The sequence below is a fragment of the Bombus impatiens genome, unplaced genomic scaffold, assembly GCF_000188095.3.
Source record: "Bombus impatiens unplaced genomic scaffold, BIMP_2.2 scf_0640, whole genome shotgun sequence".
NCBI lineage: Eukaryota > Metazoa > Arthropoda > Insecta > Hymenoptera > Apidae > Bombus > Bombus impatiens.
Genome location: NT_177059.1, coordinates 1,248,850 through 1,271,010, shown reverse-complemented (window position 1 = coordinate 1,271,010; position 22,161 = coordinate 1,248,850). Strand labels below are relative to the sequence as shown.

At 31.0% G+C, this 22,161-nt stretch overlaps 5 protein-coding genes across 10 annotated transcripts; 2 read left to right on the top strand and 3 right to left on the bottom strand.

The window, feature by feature from the left end:
* Nucleotides 1-1,686: 1,686 nt before the first annotated feature.
* LOC100749488 (long-chain fatty acid transport protein 1) lies at nucleotides 1,687-14,883 on the bottom strand. 3 transcript variants are annotated; one of them, XM_012389244.3, is made up of 12 exons: nucleotides 13,831-14,883; nucleotides 13,555-13,754; nucleotides 12,191-12,433; nucleotides 7,823-7,973; nucleotides 7,135-7,372; nucleotides 6,439-6,664; nucleotides 4,777-4,975; nucleotides 4,119-4,311; nucleotides 3,731-3,877; nucleotides 3,434-3,571; nucleotides 3,130-3,287; nucleotides 1,894-2,955 (listed from the first exon to the last, which is right to left on the bottom strand). In XM_012389244.3, the coding sequence occupies exons 3-12, from the start codon at nucleotides 12,379-12,381 to the stop codon at nucleotides 2,647-2,649; spliced, it is 1,950 nt and encodes a 649-aa protein (XP_012244667.1). In that variant the 5' UTR covers nucleotides 12,382-12,433; nucleotides 13,555-13,754; nucleotides 13,831-14,883; the 3' UTR covers nucleotides 1,894-2,646. The 3 variants fall into 3 exon arrangements, with proteins under 3 accessions (XP_012244668.1, XP_012244670.1, XP_012244667.1); XM_012389245.3 differs by having other exon boundaries at nucleotides 1,687-2,955; nucleotides 13,560-13,976; XM_012389247.3 differs by lacking the exons at nucleotides 13,555-13,754; nucleotides 13,831-14,883 and adding an exon at nucleotides 12,507-12,984 and having other exon boundaries at nucleotides 1,687-2,955.
* A 351-nt stretch (nucleotides 14,884-15,234) lies between these two features.
* LOC100749604 lies at nucleotides 15,235-18,056 on the bottom strand. 2 transcript variants are annotated; one of them, XR_001102515.3, is made up of 6 exons: nucleotides 17,739-18,056; nucleotides 16,696-17,253; nucleotides 16,502-16,616; nucleotides 16,265-16,411; nucleotides 15,988-16,189; nucleotides 15,235-15,887 (listed from the first exon to the last, which is right to left on the bottom strand). XR_001102515.3 is itself a non-coding variant. In XM_003491828.4 (5 exons), exons 1-5 carry the CDS (start codon nucleotides 17,805-17,807, stop codon nucleotides 16,068-16,070), a joined length of 1,011 nt encoding a protein of 336 aa, XP_003491876.1. In that variant the 5' UTR covers nucleotides 17,808-18,056; the 3' UTR covers nucleotides 15,375-16,067. The 2 variants fall into 2 exon arrangements, 1 of the variants encoding a protein (XP_003491876.1); XM_003491828.4 differs by having other exon boundaries at nucleotides 15,375-16,189.
* On the top strand, nucleotides 18,050-19,270 carry LOC100749368 (U11/U12 small nuclear ribonucleoprotein 25 kDa protein). Of its 2 annotated transcripts, none has more exons than XM_033322464.1 (3): nucleotides 18,050-18,160; nucleotides 18,339-18,653; nucleotides 18,834-19,096. In XM_033322464.1, exons 2-3 carry the CDS (start codon nucleotides 18,366-18,368, stop codon nucleotides 19,086-19,088), a joined length of 543 nt encoding a protein of 180 aa, XP_033178355.1. In that variant the 5' UTR covers nucleotides 18,050-18,160; nucleotides 18,339-18,365; the 3' UTR covers nucleotides 19,089-19,096. The 2 variants fall into 2 exon arrangements, with proteins under 2 accessions (XP_033178355.1, XP_024225545.1); XM_024369777.2 differs by lacking the exon at nucleotides 18,050-18,160 and adding an exon at nucleotides 19,210-19,270 and having other exon boundaries at nucleotides 18,219-18,653; nucleotides 18,834-19,104.
* LOC105681190 (distal membrane-arm assembly complex protein 2) lies at nucleotides 19,152-20,403 on the bottom strand. The gene is made up of 2 exons (XM_012389252.3): nucleotides 20,234-20,403; nucleotides 19,152-20,192 (listed from the first exon to the last, which is right to left on the bottom strand). Exon 2 carries the CDS (start codon nucleotides 20,036-20,038, stop codon nucleotides 19,199-19,201), a length of 840 nt encoding a protein of 279 aa, XP_012244675.1. The 5' UTR covers nucleotides 20,039-20,192; nucleotides 20,234-20,403; the 3' UTR covers nucleotides 19,152-19,198.
* Nucleotides 20,280-22,153, top strand: LOC100749256 (dynein light chain Tctex-type). 2 transcript variants are annotated; one of them, XM_012389255.3, is made up of 5 exons: nucleotides 20,280-20,417; nucleotides 20,992-21,084; nucleotides 21,226-21,312; nucleotides 21,561-21,726; nucleotides 21,813-22,153. In XM_012389255.3, the coding sequence occupies exons 3-5, from the start codon at nucleotides 21,289-21,291 to the stop codon at nucleotides 21,959-21,961; spliced, it is 339 nt and encodes a 112-aa protein (XP_012244678.1). In that variant the 5' UTR covers nucleotides 20,280-20,417; nucleotides 20,992-21,084; nucleotides 21,226-21,288; the 3' UTR covers nucleotides 21,962-22,153. The 2 variants fall into 2 exon arrangements, with proteins under 2 accessions (XP_012244678.1, XP_012244679.1); XM_012389256.3 differs by lacking the exon at nucleotides 20,992-21,084 and having other exon boundaries at nucleotides 20,283-20,417.
* The last annotated feature ends 8 nt before the right edge of the window (nucleotides 22,154-22,161 follow it).

Sequence of the window (22,161 nt, the reverse complement as noted above, 5' to 3'; positions counted from 1 at the left end):
AGAAATTTCATAAATTTTGTAAAATATTTAGCCTTCATAATACGCGTATAATTTATTCGCGTGAACAAATATTGGTCATAGTTAGCTTCCAAAATGCCCACTAAAATATGTAGCATCAAATATTATTTAGGTAAAATAAGTCAAATATAGAAGAATTTTGACATTCGTCATACACTGACATTACAAAATAAATTAGTGAAAAATATGTACTACATGCAACATATAAAATATCATCTTTTTCCGTACATAAATACTTGAATATACACAATCATTCCGCAATATTTAATATCCAAAAATCATAGTTAAATTTATTTCTATATACAAAAATCTGACACGAGATACTTTATTATTAAATTGATACTACATTTATCATTTTTTGTTATATTCGAATTTTGAATATACGATAATTTTGCATACAAGTATTATATTGCATTATGTATATTATCATCTATTTCATATTTAATGAATGTAAGTTGAAGCAAGTTGATATGACTTAAAAAGTATGAAATAATTACGTCATCGTTATATGATGTAAACAAATTAGATCTTTTAAAGGAATTTAGTATCGTCTAGATATAGCTGCAGATCGGTTATAAAAATTAGGGAAAACTTGTTTTAGCTCCGTTAATATCGAAGCTATTTGTAATTGCCATAATTATTATTTGTGATATGAATATTGCAATTGTGTCATGTTCATGTTTGTAAATAATAAGATGACGTTTCTATATGAATAATTAAAGCAGACGGGGTGAAATAACTCATTAATAAAATCTAATAAAATGATTTATTTAATTTTTCACCTATGTCTATATCGAATGGTTGTTACCTTCGTCTATAGTACATAATAATTTTGTGCATCTTGTGAAATTATTTTACCAATAATAAAATTTATAATTATATAAATAGAAACTACCGATATTATATTGTATCTTATTTAAGCAGGCAAGTATGTAAGAAAATTATTTCGGGAAATTAAAATTTTTACTTATTACCAAATTTTGTGAATTTAGGCTTTAGACTCGAATATTCTACGTCAGATTAATTTGATCAATTCACTACATTTTCAGGACTTTATTTTAATTTCTTTTTCTTTAGACTGCTATATTATTATAAAACATTCCGTCTCGAACACAATGTTAAATTAGTAAAAGAAATTATCCTCAAGTTTGAAGATAATACTTTAATAATACGATGTGACACTAAGGAATAAATCAGATTGTCGCACGTTATATAAAGTGTAATTATTTATTTACAACAATCTATATCAATACCATATTGACTAATAATATACAAGTCGGTAATATCTAATAAATAATAAAACTAGTAATTTAAAGTACTTTAATTTCCAAATGATATTGAAATCAGGAAAGTTTTACGACGTATATCATTTTGAAATACTAATTTTTAGATTTATCAGATATTGAATACAACTGCAATTTTTTTTATATATAAAAATATAAACAGAGTCTTTGTTCACAAACCGTTAAACAGTTATTAAATAACAAATTAATTAGTTAATAAGATCACTGATAAAATTTTGTAAAATACGTAATTTAATTTTATCAATCGTCTATACAAATTTTAACGTGAATATTGTTCAGATATTTCAGAATCGAGAACGTCTATACGATATTTTAAGTATCAAATCTACGAAGATTATACATACAGAAAAACAAAGATTTAATATTTCATTAAAATAAATATTATTTAAAATAATTAGTTGCACCATTACTTTGGTCGAGTATATGGACAATGTAGTGCGCTATTAAAACATATATGTATACAAATACAGATTTCTAAGTACAACAAACTATGTATTACTTTTAAGTAGTTTAGAGTGGAAGTGAAATTATGTTTGATTAAATGTCAATTCTTTTTAACAAACTTATATACATCTATCATATCTTGACGGAGCTAGTAGAATAAGTTGAGCTTACATATAATATTATGCTTAATCATCGTGTATATTCACATTTTGTTTTTAATCTATCGGCATTTTGGTATAAACGCAAATGGGACGAGTGCAAATTCAATAAACATATACGTATAAATAATAAATTTGCAAACGATATACGAGGTGACAAATTACATGTAATCTAAATACTGCAGACGTAAGTAATTTATTTCTTTTTGATTGTTTTATAGTCGCAGGTAGAATTATCTAAAGACCTGAGAAATTTCTATATGCTTAAATAAGGTATTTCTGATGAAAAATCAGCATTACGTGTTAAGAATGACTTTATTCGTTGCTATCTTCCTACCTACAATGCCAATTTGTCTTATACTACGGACCGTTTCGTTTGATTAAAAATATACACAGTATTTATAAAATAAACAGGAACATGTCACCATATTCGTCTCCCGTCGTTGATGACAAAAATGTAATTTCTTTTTCGCTTATCTCTTTTTCCTATTTTTGAGCCCTCGTAAAAATAACTCTCTCCCTTTCTTTTCATAAGTTCAAAAAACATCCGCCTATAATTCTATGGTTTAACATGCCTGATGTTATTACATAATATCCTATGCATTGTATCTACAAGGCGCGTGCAGAAAGTCATATTCATGTTGTAAAAAAAGTTATATATGTACTCGTTTTACAAGTATATTCGACAATCGAGTGTCGCTCGCCAAGCGTTAATGTTACAACTAGAACTTTCTCGATCCGGAAATAATCTCTTGATAAAGTTCTGGTGTGATTTCGACGTATTCTTTGTTACCGGATAAGAAGTACATCTTGTCTTGAATTTTGCTCGGATCGAAACCTTCCTTTTGAAGGTTCATCTTCTTCAACTTAAATGTCCCTGTTATTTCCAGTTCTTTCACAATTCGCAAGAAGATTGGTCTAGCATATGCTGGCAGTGCTTTCTCTAAACCTTCCGCAAGAGCTTTGAAATCCAGAAGGCTGTCTGGGTCAACTATCGCTGCCATTCCTGCCCTTCCTTCCATTCCAGGCACCTTCGGTCATATTAAAATTAATTCACGTTTTTAGATTTAAAATACAAACAAGTCAAACTCTATATACAAAAAAGTGTGACAAGTTTTACATAGTAATTAACTACGTCTTTTATTAAAATTATCTATGTATTAATGTTATATTAAAAGCGGATATAATTATTTTTGTTAACAAACCTGAACTCCGTAAACGGTAGCGTCTCTTTTTCCTGCAATATTACTGATAACTCCCTCCACTTCTGCAGTAGCAACGTTTTCTCCCTTCCACCTAAACGTGTCGCCTACTCTATCCTTGAAATAGATATAACCGCATTCGTCCTCTACTAAAATATCACCTAAGAAAAGAATTCCAGAAAATAGAAATTATCTTAAGAGAAAATCGTTGGTGGTAAAGACTTTTATTTAAACGAACATTTGATTGGACGAAGGTCCTTTTACGACTGCGTATAAGTCCCTTATCAGTTATTAAAGTACAACTCACCTGTTAGAAAGGCCTTATCACCTTTCACAAACACATCTTGTATTATTTTTCTTTTCGATTCCTCTTTATCCAGATATCCATTGAACTCTCTTAACGCGTCTCCTTCTTTTATTAATCCTATGAACATGCCTGGCTCATCTATCAAAAAAAAAAAAAAGATAGTTTTGCAGAGAAAATAAGTAGAATTTCGTATTAAGTGTATTACAAAAATAAATTTAACACGACAAAACCAATATTTCAGCAAAGTTTGCTTTCGCATCCGTTATGAATTGTTTAATATCAAAGTTAAATTCTTACTTGTTTCTGCTCTTATACATAAGCCATTGGTTCCTCTAACAGGCTCGTATGTCTGGTTATTTACGCGGATAATTGCTAGAGGATGAAACACTCGTGGCACGATTAGTGGCACAAAACCGACGGCGCCAGTTCGACCGTCTAAATTGGCTGTAATACAACAATAACGAATTATTTAAGAATCTCTACTGTAAGAATTAAATATAAAAATTACAATAAGGAATATCAGCTTGTGATTTATTGTTACAATTTTATTTGAATGCTATAAGTAAGTAAAATTGATTACGATATAAAATATGATCGAAATTCGAAATTGAATAAAATATAAGAATATTTTCCAAATGTTTTTACATAACGTTCCTAGATATATAATTAAAATATCGAACGTTACCAATATTAGCATTGCCCTCGCTAGATCCGTAGAATTCGGAAATTCGTTTAATGTTGAAGCGTTTGACAAATTCGCCCCAAATCTGCGGCCTCATGCCATTTCCAAACATGAGTCTCAAACGATGCGCATTATCTTCCGGTTTGGGGGGTGCATTCAGCAAGTAACGACACATTTCACCGACATATTGTGCTGCCTAACAAACAAAATTACAATTTTATAGGAACGGGCTATTACATTTAAAAATTGCACAATGTCCAATCAATTGTTACACTACGCAGTGCACTAACTTAATAATTAAAAACGCATTAATAATACAAAATATTCTCTTATAAATTATGCAATTGTTGCAAATTAATCAGCAATGAAAACACTTAATATAATTTGGATGTTTTAGAGGTATTAACGATATCAGTAAATTAATTATTTTTCATAAAGTTTAGGAACAAAATAACGTCGAATATGTAATTTTACACATGGCAAAATGACTCAAATCTGTATAGCGCAATGTACTAATTTATTCTCGTTTATAAGCCGTTCCTTCTGCTTTGGAGAGACTAACGGATATCGCGACGAAAATGAGCGAATTGAAAATCCAATTTTGTAAGCATTAATTTCACTGAGATCGCTATACAGTATAAAAATTTTGTAAATCACCTACGGTACAATTATATTTGATGCAATCTGTCCAATAAGCCGACACTGAAAACTTGGTCCTTAACACGGTTGGTATACCTTTCAGAATTGCGAAACCTACTCCAAGCATTCCACCAGCAGTATGGTACAAGGGATTTGGATTGTATAGGATATCACCCGATCTCAAGCCCACCAAATTGAAGGGCATTACGACCAGCAAGTATCTGTAACACATACGTTACGTTATTATTTTTATTCTATGTATCATAAAGTACAACGAAATGATTAACGTTGTTTCAATTATTTATAACACAAATAGTACTTTTATATGATAAATAGTAATCACTCAAAGCGTTATTGTCTGATTTGATGTAATCTTATCTGACGAGCTTGAAATTGAAATAGTTTTAAAGAATGTTAGCAGAAATAAAATATTTATAAAAAGCAGGAATCTAAAATAGAAAGAAATTCTTAAAATCTTTCTATATACTTTTTCATTGCAAGCCATGTTCAAAATTAATATATGACGTACGATTGAATTAAATTGCTTCTTTATTTCATCCAAAAGAATTAACGATAAATCGAAATGAAAGTTGACATGGACAGGAGCTAGGGTATTTTATTAGTGGCATAAAACAGTCATAATGCAGGCAGACAGGAAGCAGTCTCTGGGTAAAGAGACTACATTTACATGTAATCTCATTCTCGACGAGTCGTAAGGCTTTCCTGAGAGGATTATAGATCATTTATACGTTCAGCAGGTAGATAATTCATTCTGTACACGGAACTCTGTCTAAGCATAAATGAAAGTTTAAAAACCTTTACTAAAAATTGCTCTAACAGTACAAATCGGGCTCGTTATCTGTTTTTTTATATACTGTATAACGAGCAGAATGGAAAATTACATATTTTCGATAAAATATTTCCAACGATACCGTAATCCGTAGAAAAAAACTTGGTTAAAAATATTTTATTTGCTAACAATAAATTAATTTACCACGCTAGAAATGACAATTATTTGTAGTAGTAAAATGTCTAATAAATGAAACGTTCAATGTTTCATGCATGTACAATCATTTCTACCTTTAAAATTTTATTTCCTTTTCTACAATAATTTTTCTCTTTAGAGTTTCGTTCGAATTATATTGTTTATTAGATTTTAGATAATGCAATTATGCAGACCTGGAATTATCGGTTCTATAATTATGTTACAAAGTTAATCGTAATCAGGAGATTTACTCAATAGCCATATAATACCATTAAAAGGAATACCGTTGATCTGACTTTAAGTCTCTAAAGCGTTGTCTTAATTTTGTCGTTCAAGACCGACCTAGGTACGGAGGGTCGATATATTTACATAATAAATCAACTTTTGTGTTAAAGATTATAGTAAATTCTAGGGTATAGTATCCAACGATACTATCGACCTTGACCACTTTTTAGTTAAAGTTCAATGCAAAAAAAAATCAAACCGCGTCATACAGAATGTGTTTCGCTTGCTTGATATTTTTAAAACTATAACTATACTTTCAAAACTAACGATTATATTTAACACGATTGGAAATAATAATTTTACAAATAATACTAAGTAAGCCAATCACCCTCTCTTAATCGAACTAAAGGTAACAGGATAAAAGCCTCGTTTCGCTACATTTGAGGGAAAGATTTAAAGAATATGGGTTCTTACCTCGAATTGAGAACTATTGCAACTTTCGGTAAACCAGTGGTACCGCTTGTGTAAAAGTATAGCAGCTTATCCCGGTAATTGGGTTCGTCTTTTACGACAGGCTCGTTCGTGCTGGCTTCCGATATAAGTTTGTTCAAATCGTACACTCCGTTCTCACAGGTTTCAGACTTGAAACATACTTTGTATCTCGCGATTCCCTGGATCGAGTCCATAATGTCATCGACGGCTAAGAAAACAATTTAATTTTTATATATTTGTCCGAATTCTTGTGCTACCTACATTTCTATGATCATCGTTATTTCTGACGTAGAAAATTCGATAATTTATACTACGATTTACACACAATCGTTGGGAGAATATACCGAAATGTCTGTTCAACTTTATTTTAACGATTTCAATGGCTGAACAAGCACTTGATTTACAGTTCTCTGTTATTCACCCTCTGTTATTTAAACAACCTTTCACACTCGACTAAAATAAACATGTGTAATCAAAGAAAATCACATTTTGTAATAAATTAAACGTTAAAGATAGCAAGTTATCTCCAATTCCATTAACAATGATCTTTACTGAATAATTGTTCTACATCTTAAATAACGATTTCTTTGTGATGTCTCGTTCCTTCGATTGCCTTTTTCCTCTTTCTTTATCACGTTGTAATTGTTGCGAGATAAATCACGTCCATGTCATATTTACCAGACGAGTATTCTTCCACGTAAATGATACTCTTCACTTCAGCGATACGAAGACAATGAATCAAAGACTGGAGACGCAAATTCGTGTTAATCAGTGCAGTAACGACACCGAGTTTTCCCAGGCCAAGCCAAATCGCGGCATATTCTGGTCTATTGGGCATCATTAAGGCCACAGCATCTCCTTTTACGTAGCCAGCTTTTTGAAAAATATATGCTATCTGGTTGCTATATTTGTTAATCTGCAAGTTTGAATTTTTAAACATTATCCTCTTATTGTCTCTTATATCTGCAGATGAAAGAGAAAAAATAACCAATCGTTATATCCGGTGTACTATTTGCAAATAATAAATAATAAATAAAAAAGGAGAGTAAAATAAACAGAGACGTTTTTTCGCTTGAATCTGTAATGATGCATGAAATACCTGTCTCTGGCTCTCTATAATTCTGTTTAAGGAATTAATTGAATTAATTTACAACCTTTTTATACACTACTACAGGTGTATTCGTGTTTTAGAACAAATGAAAATTATTTTCAACGGACAAGATTCCTGCAGACATATAAACGAAAATGTAATCTTCCTCTGCTTCGATGCTCTTTAAAGAAAACCGAAAGATTTAAAAAATCGACAAATAAGAAATTAACGTCCACGATCGAAATTATTGAGCTCGCACGTTGCATATGTACGTACGTCGGAATAAGTCCAAACTTGATCCTCGAAGAAGAAGCAAGGCTTGTTAGGATAACGATCCACTCTTTTCTTAAAAACCTTCACGACGGTCATATTGTTTCGACGTTGCCCTTTTATTTCGATTTCTGCCGTAACGGCACGATACAGGAATCTGAAAATTATAAACATAATTTTTCACGAGATTAAGAGTTTGATAAAATTATATATTTTTATCGAAAAACTTGAATCTCTCTTCTAGCTATATGTTTATTGCATTTGCAATTTAAAGTCGTCGTTTAAATTTTTGTTTCGCGTTTATCGCGTTTTTTCGATACTACGATGCCTTAAAAAAAATTGATCTTAATTTTTTACGTACTGACGCAATTACGTTCATTCAAAAAAATATTCGCACAAACAAGATAACATTTATCTGTTTTAATTTCACGAAGCATGAATCGAACCTTGCTAATTTCTCCAAATAAACATATTTATCAGAAAAATATTTTAGCGAATTTTCAAGATTCGGGAACTCTACTTTGCCTACGATTTTATCAAAAAAAAAGAATTATCTTTAAAAGTATTATCTTTTCGGAGTTCCTCGTAATCTTTTCGGATTACACGCATCGTATTTAATTGTTAGATTTGATAAGTTAAAAGTAAGTATGTAAATACTAACGAAAAGGTAAAAACTAGTGTCATTAACATCGGTAATGACAAAAGTTGCTAGATAACGCCTACAGTAAGTAATACAGTACAATATGCTAGAAACGCTTTGTATACTAGAAAAGTTGGCAACGAAGATATTACATCGTATCGTATCTTAGATAGAAAAAGAAAAAAAGACGAAGGTAACAGTTTGACTAGAAATCAATAGATAACAAATTCATTTTCTATAAGAAGTAAATTTACTCGCATTGATAGAATACGCTACTAATTAACGGCATACTGCTAAACTTATAATTGATATAAATTAGTTTTATTCGCACATACAATATTGAGCGCAATTTTAAAATTACGACTAAGTCAACAATGTTCGAAACGATTTAATAAAGAAATTGTAAACATATACATATGTTGCGATATGTTGGTAGTCTATATCTAATATACGTATGTACGTAATGTAACGTCTAACAAAAGATGACCTACATTTTCTTATCGTCTAATGCGTTGCATATTCTTATCTTCCAATTTCATTGCAAAATATTTAAAATTGAAAAATTTCTTATCTATCTATGCCTTGTACGTTTTACTTTTTTTTTTTTTTTTTTGGAATTTTAAGGAAACTTAAATTTAGATAATCTACTTTCCTTCGTTGTCTATGCCTTATATTTCCAGTTTTCTCTGTGAAATTTAATCATGAAAAATTGCGAAGATACGCAATCATGTCGGATTTAAAAACTCGAAATTTTATACTCGAAATAGGAACATAGAGTTAAAACGTTGCTTAAAGTCCCCTGTATAGATCTTGATTTTTCATCAAATACTTGTAAACGAAAGAAGATGTTAGATTTATTTCTTTTAGACCTCCAGGCTTGCATACTCCCTTCCGCTATCCATCTTATGTCTTAAAATTCTAATTATAAATACTCAACACTGTATAATCCATTCTCCCTCGTTCGCTTTCTATTTTCTATGTCTTCTTCGGATTTTAATCATATTTAGAACCGTCGGTTCATCACCCTTTGTCCTCCTATGTTTTTTAATGTCGTATATTTTTTCCTCGAATTCCCATCGTTCAAAGTTGAAAATTATCCAACTTCTTCGGCTTCGATAATTAAGATCGAAACTTTTCACTTCGCTTAACGCTGTGTTCTCTATTTTTTCACCAAAATATTCTATTTCTATCATACAGAAAATTATAAAATTCAAGATTGCTTGTGTCGTTTGTTTGAAACAAATATTTAGAATGATACAGGAACTGTGATTATACGCAAACATTTACCTACGATTTTATTGGACGGTAAAATTTCATTGCTGTTTACGCTACTATTTATATTACGTTTCATATCATAGACATAACACGTTTTAATGTGAATGATCATTTATCGGGACGCCATTGATGGGACATCGTATATAACGTTTGAACTTTGAACAATTATGACAAAACAAGTAAAACTTACAACCGATTCAAATTTGTTTGTCAGTGATAAGTTAGTTTAAATGACATTATCGCATGGCCAAAGATACACATTGATTGAACTTTGGAATTTTTATCAGTCACAGGAAGTGCGATGCGCGTACGTGCACCTTTTCCAGTAATAACAAGCTTTGATGTTCATCCTACGATGTCAATTATAACAAGTAGTTATATAAAATCTTGTGTACTAGTTAGTCGTGATGCGTATACGTATTTAAATAGTTCAGCTATCTACTGGACAAATAGGAAAATTTATCTTTTTTCATTACCTTGTGTATATCGTATATAGTGATGCGAGAACATAATCGCTGCTAATTCCGATCAGGAGCGACAAATAGTATTAAAATAGACTTAGGAAAGATCCGACGAGATTTCTACGCTCGTATTTACGATTCTTTGATTTGCAAAGTATATATGTAATTAGCAAATAATCGCGAAACACAACAAGACAGGAGCTTTTGATAAAGATCTCAGTGATAACAAGATAATACCAGAAGCATCTTCCTTTTCGATTTCATATTTTATAACGCAATTTAACTCTACTTTTTCTACTGATCGATCTCATATCGCTAGATTAAAAGCTATTAAAAATACTAAATAGAAAGATACGTTTTTTCCGTCTCTTAAGCCTTTGTCATACAGAAAATTGTACTCGATCAGCTTTGTATCAACTTTTACAAATACGCTCGACTGACTGATACTATTATGCGTCGACACAATGCAACGAATACAGACAACTCTTGGGTACAGAAAAGTGCGAGGAACGTATTTATTACGAGATGTAATAGCAGCAGAGAGAAAGAGAGAGAGAGAGAGAGAGATACGATCCATTTTTCTCCAATAACAATTCCATACCCTTCTCACATCTTGTTTGATCTTCAAATATTCTATCAAATCATCCCTCTCTAATCTACTCCGTTAACCTTTGTATTCCGCAATCGAAGTTCATTTAACCATCGATGGCAACGGAACTATGTTTCTCGCATTAGACAAATAATTCCGCGTTCTGCTCTCGATACTGGCACTACCGATATCACTTTGCCGTACTATCGAGTAACGTGTGCATTACTTTTGCGACATATACGTACAGAAAAACGAGTAGATACGAGCATATTTACCAAAGTAAGCATTTCTTTTCTCTAACGGTCTTTTTAGCCAACGAGCGTAGCCTTAGGCAGGTCAGTGACCGTTGATGATTGAAGAAACGCATCTGGTATGAGCAAGTACTTTCTCGTCGCGGACGAAAGCGAAACGTTTGAAAAACAATCAAAAAGGCTCTACGAAGGTACTGGTAATGACTTTGTGTAGAGCGAAGCAGGTGATAAAAGACTGATAAGGAGCCGCGATATGAACGTTGAGTTATTGAGATCAAGCGTACAGAGAACCGAGCTTCCTATATTTTTCTTTGTCATTATTCCTTTATTAATGAGCTTTCTCCTTCTAACTACATAATAAATATAACGAAAAAATATGATAAGTAGATTTTTGAATAAATAAATGTTGCAAAATTCGCTGTCTTACGCGTTAACGTAATAAAAAATAAATTAAACAGTCACAAGGAAACGAAATATTATATAGTTACGATAACTGTGAAATGTTTAGTCTAGACTAATGAACATTGCTTTTATAAATACTTCATAAACGCAGCGAATGACCTGCACATGGTAAGGCTACGAAATATAGCACATCCAAAGAGATTCATAGTATAAATTTCCAGACGTGAACTTTCTCTAGTAATAAAGCTTGTCGTACAATAGTCTCGCGAAGACCTTATGCACTTTAAACCGAGATCGATATAGCTATATAAATAAATATTCATTTTCCTAAAAGCTTCAACACTTTCTCATTGTATTTTTAAGTAATATCTTACTACTACCTCCTGAATAACCTCTGACGCAGTCAGAAAGAGTTGTTAACGAATACTATGTAATTTTCGCTATCTGATACATTCTATACGATTCATCAATTATCGGCATTCAACGATTTCCAATATTTGGTGAAAAGTTTTCTCTACTTCGATCCTATCAGTTTCCGCGTGTAACGTTGATAACTTTACGAAAATTTATATTTTCGCCAATATAAAAAAGATTCTAGATAAAGAATTATTTTACATACCGTAATAAATCTTATAACGAGCACTATAATTTGGGTGTTTTGTACGTTCCTGCATTATGTTCATTGTTACACTTTCAAACTCTCCACGAATGCCTTAAAATTAGCAGTCGATCGATAATAATAGATTTAGGACTTACTTTAGGTCACGAGGTAGAACTTTGCAAATGATATATAGCTTCCGATGAAATTTGCAGATAACTGGAAGTAAGGCCAAAGCAAGCGCGACCTGGGCAATCTTGTTGAACCCAGGGAAACCGAACCTCGTCGCCACAACACCGAACATCGCAGCAATAACACCCAGAGCTAACAGCAAAAGTGTAACATCCATGATCCAGCGTCACCCAGTCTGTTCGCTGAGTTCTGGTACCCGTACCTCGGAACTGCAAAAGGTAACACGATGATCAGTTTCCTTATATGTATATCGAATATGAAAAGACCAATTATATCGCGTACTGTTCTTCTACTCAGGGTAAGAACGTTTCCACGAGAATAACGTCGCTGCTTTTGCACCAAAGAAGATTAATTTTATTTTCTATTTTACATATAGGAAAGTTAACTTCTATGTAGAACGATTACTCTCTGGCGGTTCAAAATTATGTAAGGTAACACAATCAGTAGCTTTATTTCTGACTCGCACAAAGTGTAGCGATCAATACTTAGCATTTTAAGGGTTGACGACGTAATCGTATCAATTATTCGCATATCGAACCAAACTTTCTTAAATTTTATTAAATTCTAGCGCATTTAAATGCCACGGCCAGTCTTTTCTATTTTGAAGCCAACAAAAACACGCCACGAACGATGTTTGCATCCGAGAGTCATGCTACGAACCACGGTCAGTCTCTTTGTTAAAGAACTTACACCGAATTAATACGACAAGGTTCTTTGTTTCAAAGATGCACGAGATTGCTTGGACGGCCTCCTTGTCTTGGAGACGCACGTGTTACAGCTCCGACAACCGCAACCTTTCGCTATAGGGATACGCGAGTGCCACAACAACGATCATTTATACCTATGTGCAACGTGTCACGATCAATATTACATCCAGAACCGCGTAAAACGCCCCGATGAATCTTTCATGCTCGAATGTCACATCGTCACTTTATATACATATAACAAAAACCTACGAGTTAATGTTTTAAAAGATAAATAACACGACCATTTTAAGTTATTATTAGATATCGAAACCAGATAAGATATTACTATACTATAACTATGCAAAATTCGATGCATTTTGATGTTCCACTATCACGACTCTTTATATCCCTTTATATCACAATTACAATCGTGACGATCAATATATCCTATGTTTTACTAATATCACGATCCAGCTGAGACAATATATAAAAATATCACGATCTTTTGATCCAATCCCAGTCCAGTTGCCTCATATATATTTTGTACAAAATACCAAGTGATTTTAACAAAATAGCTGGAAATTTATTCGAGATTTCTTCTGTTAAGATGAAATTGCATGTGGTGCACGAGAATAAATAAGTACCTTACTCGTTTCAAGGGGTACGAGAAGCACCACGGTTGATCCTGAATTGAAAATCGTACGAGACAGCGTGCAAATCAATATCCTGTGCCTCTCGGAGCGAGGCCACTCTCGACGATGCACCAACAACACTAACAGCCGGCAAAGCGACTGACTTGACTGCAGACACCGCGTTCCGACGGCACTTCGCTATTGCGCCACCACTGAGAATAATTCCCGAGCGATAGTGTACGTACAAAGCAACAGAAAATCGAAGTTTTATTTTAACGAGATTCCTACCAACGGCGTTCCTCCAACTTCGCGTTCCTGTCGCATCGCTACTAGGCATGCCCAGCCACTCTGCGAACCTGAGCAAGCGCCGTTTTGTTTCGTGTATGCTTTTTGCTTTCGAGTTTGCTTATTGAGAGCTTTTTTCAAAAATCACGGTTAAAGATAAACGAGCAAAGAAAAGTGAAATGGAAAAAAAAATTCTATTCGAAAACGTTTATTAGAAACAGTTTGCTTTTTGTGTAAAGAATGCTTGAAAATTTATATTATTACGTTTCTTGCTCCTCGTTTGTATAGACTATAGACGTTAATCTACGATTCTTGTCGGTCGTCTTCATACACACAAACTTGCTGCAGATATTTCGCCAGAAGGTGATGTAATGTAATAAACATAAGAAGCACGCGAGGTGTTTAAAACTTATGGAACAATGTAACTTAAAAATCATTTTTGCCAAAATATGTTAAATATGCTGTAGACATTTATTCGAGATTTGAATTTAATTATAATTCTGGTAACTAATATAATACGTTGTTATGTACGATACTTTGTTAGTTTTCAACATGAAAACTTCTGCAATCATTACTATTTACTTTTACATATTTATTAATTATAAATACAATAATGCTCTAGAAAAATTCGATCACATATATTTTACATTCACATATATTTTAAAATAAAAATTCATATTGTCAATGAAAGAATTATAATTTTTAATGATCTGCGTATAATTAGATTGCAGCACCATCTATATGTTAAAGAACAATGAATAATCAGTATTCATATAGCATAGTATATTTTAATCGAAAATATATGATTTGTAATATATGAAAAATAAACTTAAATAATATTAAAGATTGCGATATATATAAAATACAAATAGGTAATACAATAGCGCATCATTTTGATTTTCAAAACAAATTTCATATTATCTCCAAATGGTTTAAATAAAACTGATTACCAGGAAGAGAAATTCAATTGAAATTACCAAAATTTTGATTATATCTATAATTTTATAATCACGTTGGAACAAAACCTATTAAATTTAAAGTATTATTTTAAATTTATTAAAATTGATATGAAGATTTGATAAATTAAAAAAGACAGACGTACTTGAGGCTGGTTTGCTCGTAAACAGTAAAGCTTAAAAATCTATTAAAAATGCAAATAAAATACGATCGTTATTCATTTTATTGTAAAATTAAATAATCATGCAATCGCATGTTACAAAAAGATATATGCAATCAAGTTTGATAAAATAATACACATGTATTAACTCTCTTTGTAATTTATATAAGTCTTTTATATTGAGCGTAAATCGATAAAATCAAAATTCATAGCAGGAATGTTATATGACAGAAAGAAAGTTTGATGTAGAACTATTCGATCACATGCTTTAATTCGTAATCTTCATACTATTGACCTGGTCACAGTAACTTTATTATTCATGTTTTATCATTTTCAATACATATTTTACTACTAAATTTCTTTCAGAATACGTGTTATAGAACACGTGTTTCTGCAACACATTTACTATTATCTAACGAAAGAACAAATATCGTTTAAACGTATTTTAATTAGTTCTTAAACTACAACTGTTCATAAACGGGTGAAAGTGTAAATTATTTTTCATAAAAACATTTAAATCCGTGATTTATAGAATTAGTATACGATTTATAAAATAACGTGCTAGTTTGTACAATTATTAGTCATTCGATTGTATGACTATGTATTAGGTGTACAACAATTTTAATATGAATTATCTCTATCATTTTACTAGAACCGTTCGACAAAGAATTTAAGCATAAAAAGTAAATAAATGTAGTTCTACCTTATAAATAAGCACCACTGACATTTCACTGTTACTTAAGTTGGATATGTACTTGACACACGTTTATGTAAAAATGCAATAGTTCTGCAACCGCATCAGCCATTTATAATCAGCATGCTACTGAATTAAACTCTCGTAAAATGTTAAACAGATGTACAATAACTAACATATCTTATTTTTATTATAGCATTACTGATTTGGAGCTAAGATAGGAAATGATGGGAAGACTTAATGAACGTCCTGAAAGTGAATGTATATTTAAAAATAAGTAGTTCTTCGTGAATTTAAAAAAAATAAAGTTGATGGCAATATGATTTGTAGCAATTTACAAAGAAATTACCTAAGTTTGCTGGATTGGATATAATTTTTACATTGATCTACAACGGTAAATATTCTAAAATAATTATAAATTCCTTCTGTTCAATTTTGTGGACTTTTCTTGTTATATGCATTTATATCTTCTAAGTTCAAAATGTCAAATTCTATGATATTTTTTCCTGCAAATTGTCCAAATACTCCGTTTGATATACTACGTTTAACGACTGCAAAATAAAGATATATACATTAATCCAATCGATAATATTAAACGATCATTAGATAGTATTGAATATACCGACCATTTGAATTTACTTTTGTCAACATATATGTTGGTAAATCCTGACACTCACGAGCTATATATGTCCCAACAACTGATAAATCAGAGATTGGTGGAGTGACCACTTTCATTGTTTTACGCACAATTTCTGTGTCTACTTCGTAATAACCTGCAACCATTATACAAATAAAAAATATATTATTATATTACTTATTTCCAAATTCGAATTCATTTGTTTTACAAAATATACGAAAATTACCATTATACATTTTTCTGAGAAGATCATACATATTGCGCGGTGGTAAAACTGCTTGACGATCAAGTGGCATCACAAAGCAACATTGCCCATCAATATCAATTATGCCAGTTTTATTCTATAAAGAAATAAATTATACAAAGTAATATATTCTTTCTGTCAGATACCTTATATAATACATATTTCAACATGCTTACAATGTTAAAATCATGTACAAATCGACCTTGACGCCCGCCACGGAAATCTGGTACATCAATTTTCTCATAGTGCTCATTTTCCAAATCGATCTCAAATCGTTCCTTGAAGAAGCTTCTGATGTTATCTACATTTTTCGCAATATCCGCAGCTTCCTGATCTGTAGTTCTCCTCAAACCTTTTATAATCAAACCAGAGTCAATATTTTTCATAATATCCATAGCTTCTTGTTCTGTAGCTCTTCTCAAACCTTGTATAATTAAATTAGAATCTGCTACCAAGCCTTCGTGTACTGCATCTTTGGTATAAGGTGTTTTGCTTGATTTGTCATAAGGAATGCTGTACCATCCAGTTTTAAATCTGTGCATTTGTGTTCTAGCATATTGTCTGTATATGTATAATCCACCCATGACTCCAATTAGCAGAATCATAAATGCAACGATAAACAGTAAAAATGTTGCGGTCACATGAATGCGATAAATGCTTCTCCGAGAAACAAAATAATGACCTCCCACATCGGACTTCAAGCATTGTGCCTCCGCATCCCGTTTACCATTTTCCTGTTTACATAATGATATTTATTTATACTGAACCCTACTTCGTGAGTTTTGATGAAAACAATTTTTGATGAAGAAAAAAATATCATTTTAATATTCACAACGATTAACTAAATGGGAACAGTAATTTTCTAGAGATGAACTCTCATCTATCTATATCAATTTTGCAATCCCACCACCATTATATCGTCGCTGGTCTGCGATAATGGTGAATACGTGTAACGAACTATTAAACGACGTCATAAAATGTATCAAATACGCAGCACTATGCAAGAGGCAAAGATAAAATTACATTTACACACAAATAAATTTATTAAAAATGAATAAAATTCATGGAGAACGATAAATTCGATGACATGATGAATATTTATTTATGAAGAGCAAACTAGATTTAAAATTTCTGCGATTATTTCTATTAATGTTTCATCGTTAACAATATTAAAATAACACTAATACTAGATTTTGATAAATATCAAAATAGTGCTAACCGCTGAATTCTCCGCAATAAACAACGGTTGTTCCTTCTTCTCAGTAATGGCCTTTGTGATGATCGTCATCTTGATAAATGTTTTGATTTCAGTATTCTTTTAAATATCAATAGACTTCTAGCACGGAAATTTTTTCCGTGCGTTCGATCGTACAATTATAACGAATAATCACCACACTTTGGCAAATATCGAAATGTAACACAACTTACACAACGTAGCTAAGTATCGCGCGCTATATCCACAAAATTTCAGGATGAACTACATACATACATACATACACATAACTACACACACATATAAATGCAACCGAGATTGATCGGTGACAACCGCGCCCTCAATGCACTAATAAATACTATTTGCGCATGCGTCAACTCCGTGTGAAAGGAAGTCGACCGCTTCTCAATGTTTTCTACGTATAACAGGTATTTTATGTATTTATATGTGCACATTTTGATTGCACACACATGCGCACGCGCGCGCGCGCACACACACACACACACACACAACGATATAACTAAGAATATTACATGATTTACACAAAGCAGGAAGTCTTAATATTATTATTATTTAATATCTTTTTTATGCATTCAATGTTTACAGTATTTTCAATTATGATATATAGAAATTATGGATAAAATTCAGTGTACATTTCAAAATGCTAAATCAAAAGAAGAGCAGGGAAATAATTTGATTAAAAAAGAAGAAATAATTGATAAATGCGCAGAACTTGATCATGATGAATTAGTCAAGCTAACAAAAGGAGCAATTCGTAATATAATTGAAAGTGATCCGTTACTTTCTGGTCTACCGGCGGATGTTACTATCGAGGAACTCAAAGCTCAAATTGCAGTTGCACAAGGACAAGCGATAACTTTGTATTTGAATCGTGGAGAATTGCCAAAACTTGGAATTGTGGTGAGACATTTTTCAAATAACTTTTTATATATTTTTTATATTTTGTATTACGTTGTTATACATTTGATATTGTTTGTATATAATATTTACTACGTTTGATAATTAAAATAAAGAAAAATTAGGATAACAATCTATATAACGATTTTTGGATTATATTAAATTGATTCTTTATGATTTTAGGTACCCCCTCACCACACTACAGTCCTAGATCTCAAGAAAGCTATAAAACGACATACAAATTTATCTCTGAAGAGAGAGAAAGTCAAAAAGAAGATAAGTTGGAAACATATTTGGAAAAAGTATCATCTATGTTTTGAGAATGTTAGATTAATAGATGACAATGAAAATATAAAAGCTTATGGAATCACAAACAAAGTAGAATTACATTATGTAAAAAGACGTAGAGAAAAAAACAAATTGATAAAACACTCTTAGTTTTTGCGTAAAACGTGTAATATGTAAATACTGCAATTTTACATTACATAGCAATTTATACTTTAAAAAGTACATTATACTATTATTATTAATTAGATTTCTTATATATATTATTTTTCAGGTAAACATTTGTATTGTGGTTGTTGAATTTCACATTTTAGATATGGATTGACATCTTCTAATAAGAAACAAGTTAATTCGAATGCTGCAGATCCACGAAAATTAGTCACAGTTAATTTCTTCAAGTTAGGCATTCTATATAGTGCTTCTAGTCCCCTTTCTGTTACATTTTCACATTCTGATACGTCAAGATGCTCTAACATTGGAAATTCTGCAGACAATTTATCCAATGACCAATCATCAATTGTTTTACAACCTCTGAAGCTTAGTGTTCTTAAATTATAGAGATTAAAAATAAAATCAAGATGTTCAAATTTTATAGGATATCCATTGAAATCTATTTCCTCTAAAATAAAGTTTTCATCATATTCTTCTGGCAATTTTGAAAGTTCATTCTTCTTAGTTTTATCTATCCATTCATTGTGATTTTTGAACCTTATTTTACCACTACACTCTATAACATACTTAGCTGCTGCCAAATCTGGTCCTGCTAAGATATATTTTTTATATTGTTCTTTTTCGACATATTCCTTATAATTATCTTTTTGACGTTTCCACCAATGTTGTAGACGTAATACAAGAAAATCATGCAAATTAGGTGCTTCTACCTTTACAAGCATTCCTAGTGGTGGACCGTAAACGTGTTTGCCATAAGCTTCTGCTTTTGTTCCAACAGTAACTTGTCGTTTACGTAAATACTTTATAAAGTGATTGATAGCTTCATGGTTATCATAAAACGAACGTGTCACGTTAACCTGTACCTGTCTATAAACACTTTTATGTTCAAAAATTTGTTTGAATATCATGCGGGTATAACGTTGACGTAACATTTTTATTATGTAGTTTCGTGTATGAATGATATCTCTTGTCTCACAAATTTGTTTTGTCTCATAACTTGTTTCAAAATATGTATAATTTTATAATATTCATTTAATAACAATACTTCTGCAAAAATAAACAGTTGTTCACTAAAGCTATTGAACATCAACGGGTATATATGTCTAATAATATACACTGGGAATGTTCACTATATTGATACCGTGCTGTCGATAGTCAACATAATATATCGATTTACCGCCGTAATTTAAATTATAAAAATTTCACGAATCATAAAAAATCCTCGAACCAATAATTTCTTTTACATACATTACTTGGCATAGTTATACATACGTGTCGTAATAGAACAAGAAATACTATCATGGATGATCAGTATGTATATACATTAAATTGAAAATTACTTCAATAGCAATTATAGCATTATAGTAATACTAATTGAATGGTATTGAAAATTTGTATGGGTATCTGTAGTTTTGTTATTATTATTGTATATTATCTAATTATTAATGCAATAAATTTGATACTCAATTAAGGAATTATTAAAGTTATTAATTAATTGAATACCAAAATAATATTACGTACTAACACGTTGTATTGTTTGCTACTAAGGCTAATATTAATACTAGTAACACTACTAATGCTAATAAATATTTTAATAAAAGTAAGATATTTTAAATGAATCAGTAGTTTGTAACGTGTAATTATTTTAACCTATACAATTTCTTTTGTGTACCGTACAATTTATAAAAACGTGAGTTAATATTTTAAGGAAGGTGTACTTAAATTAACAAAAGAATATAAAATATTAAGTTTGATAAGATACCTTTTATATTTTATATTGAATTATTTGCTCAAATTTAAAACTATTTGAAATTGACATGTCAAACATCTGAACGAATATGCAATGTTCAACCGTCGTCAGTAATCAATTTACATTCTGCGGTAGTTGTCGCTAGATATTTCTTTGGTGTTGCTGATGAAACTGCAATACGTCTTATAATATACTTGTGCCGGTATTTTTGTGTGCAAAATATATAAGGTGAGAAAAAATATAATTAATCCAATATAATTTATGAAGCATGTAATTTTTTATTTGTAATAATGTGTATTATTATTAAAAATGATCTAATATTCTAACAGTATTGGCGATGTCAATCTATTAATCGTATTTTGATTAAAGGGGTAATTATTTTTGGATTAATATAAAAGTCATTGGTGTGCAATTTATTAAAAGTTTGACAAGATGATGGAAGATATGCAAGAAGAGGTTAGTATTTTTCTCTTTTTCAAATAAAATATGTGTCTATTTCTGAATTGTCAGAATATGTGAACATACAGTATAGATTCATATTTTAATGCTTTTTTATATATTTATTTATTATAAACGATGTTTATTTTAATGACAAAAATGACTGTTACCTTGATAATGATAGCTTATTTTACATGTACATTCACATTTGATTTAAATGACTAATATCTTTATATAGTAGTTTAGTGAGTACTTTAATGTTTTAGACCCAATTTGTGGTCGATGATGTAAGCAAAATTATTAAGGAAGCGATTGAAGTATCTATCGGGGGAAATGCTTATCAACATAACAAAGTAAATCAGTGGACCTCGAATGTTGTCGAAGGATGTTTGGGGAATCTTACAAAACTTCAAAAGCCATATAAATATATAGGTATGTATTTTTGTAATTCACAAGAACCAATTTAGTAATTGCAGTTAAATAATTCATCTTTTGTTGAACTAAAAAAATTGTTTTAGTGACTTGTACTATAATGCAAAAAAATGGAGCAGGACTGCATACTGCGAGTTCTTGCTATTGGGATAATGCTACTGATGGTAGTTGTACAGTGCGTTGGGAAAACAAGACAATGTATTGTATCGTTTCTGTATTTGGCCTAGCAATTTAACTGACTCTAGTATTTTAAACGCTTTTCTGATAAACTAAAATCTCAACAAAGAATAAAATTTCGTTTACTAAGTTGCAAAAATTACAAGTATGGTGTAGGAAATATAAAATCTATTTTACACAATAGCATCTTCCTTTTCACGATATATTATGTATTTTTTATATTGCAAATACATTGCATTTAAGACACTAATTATTGTA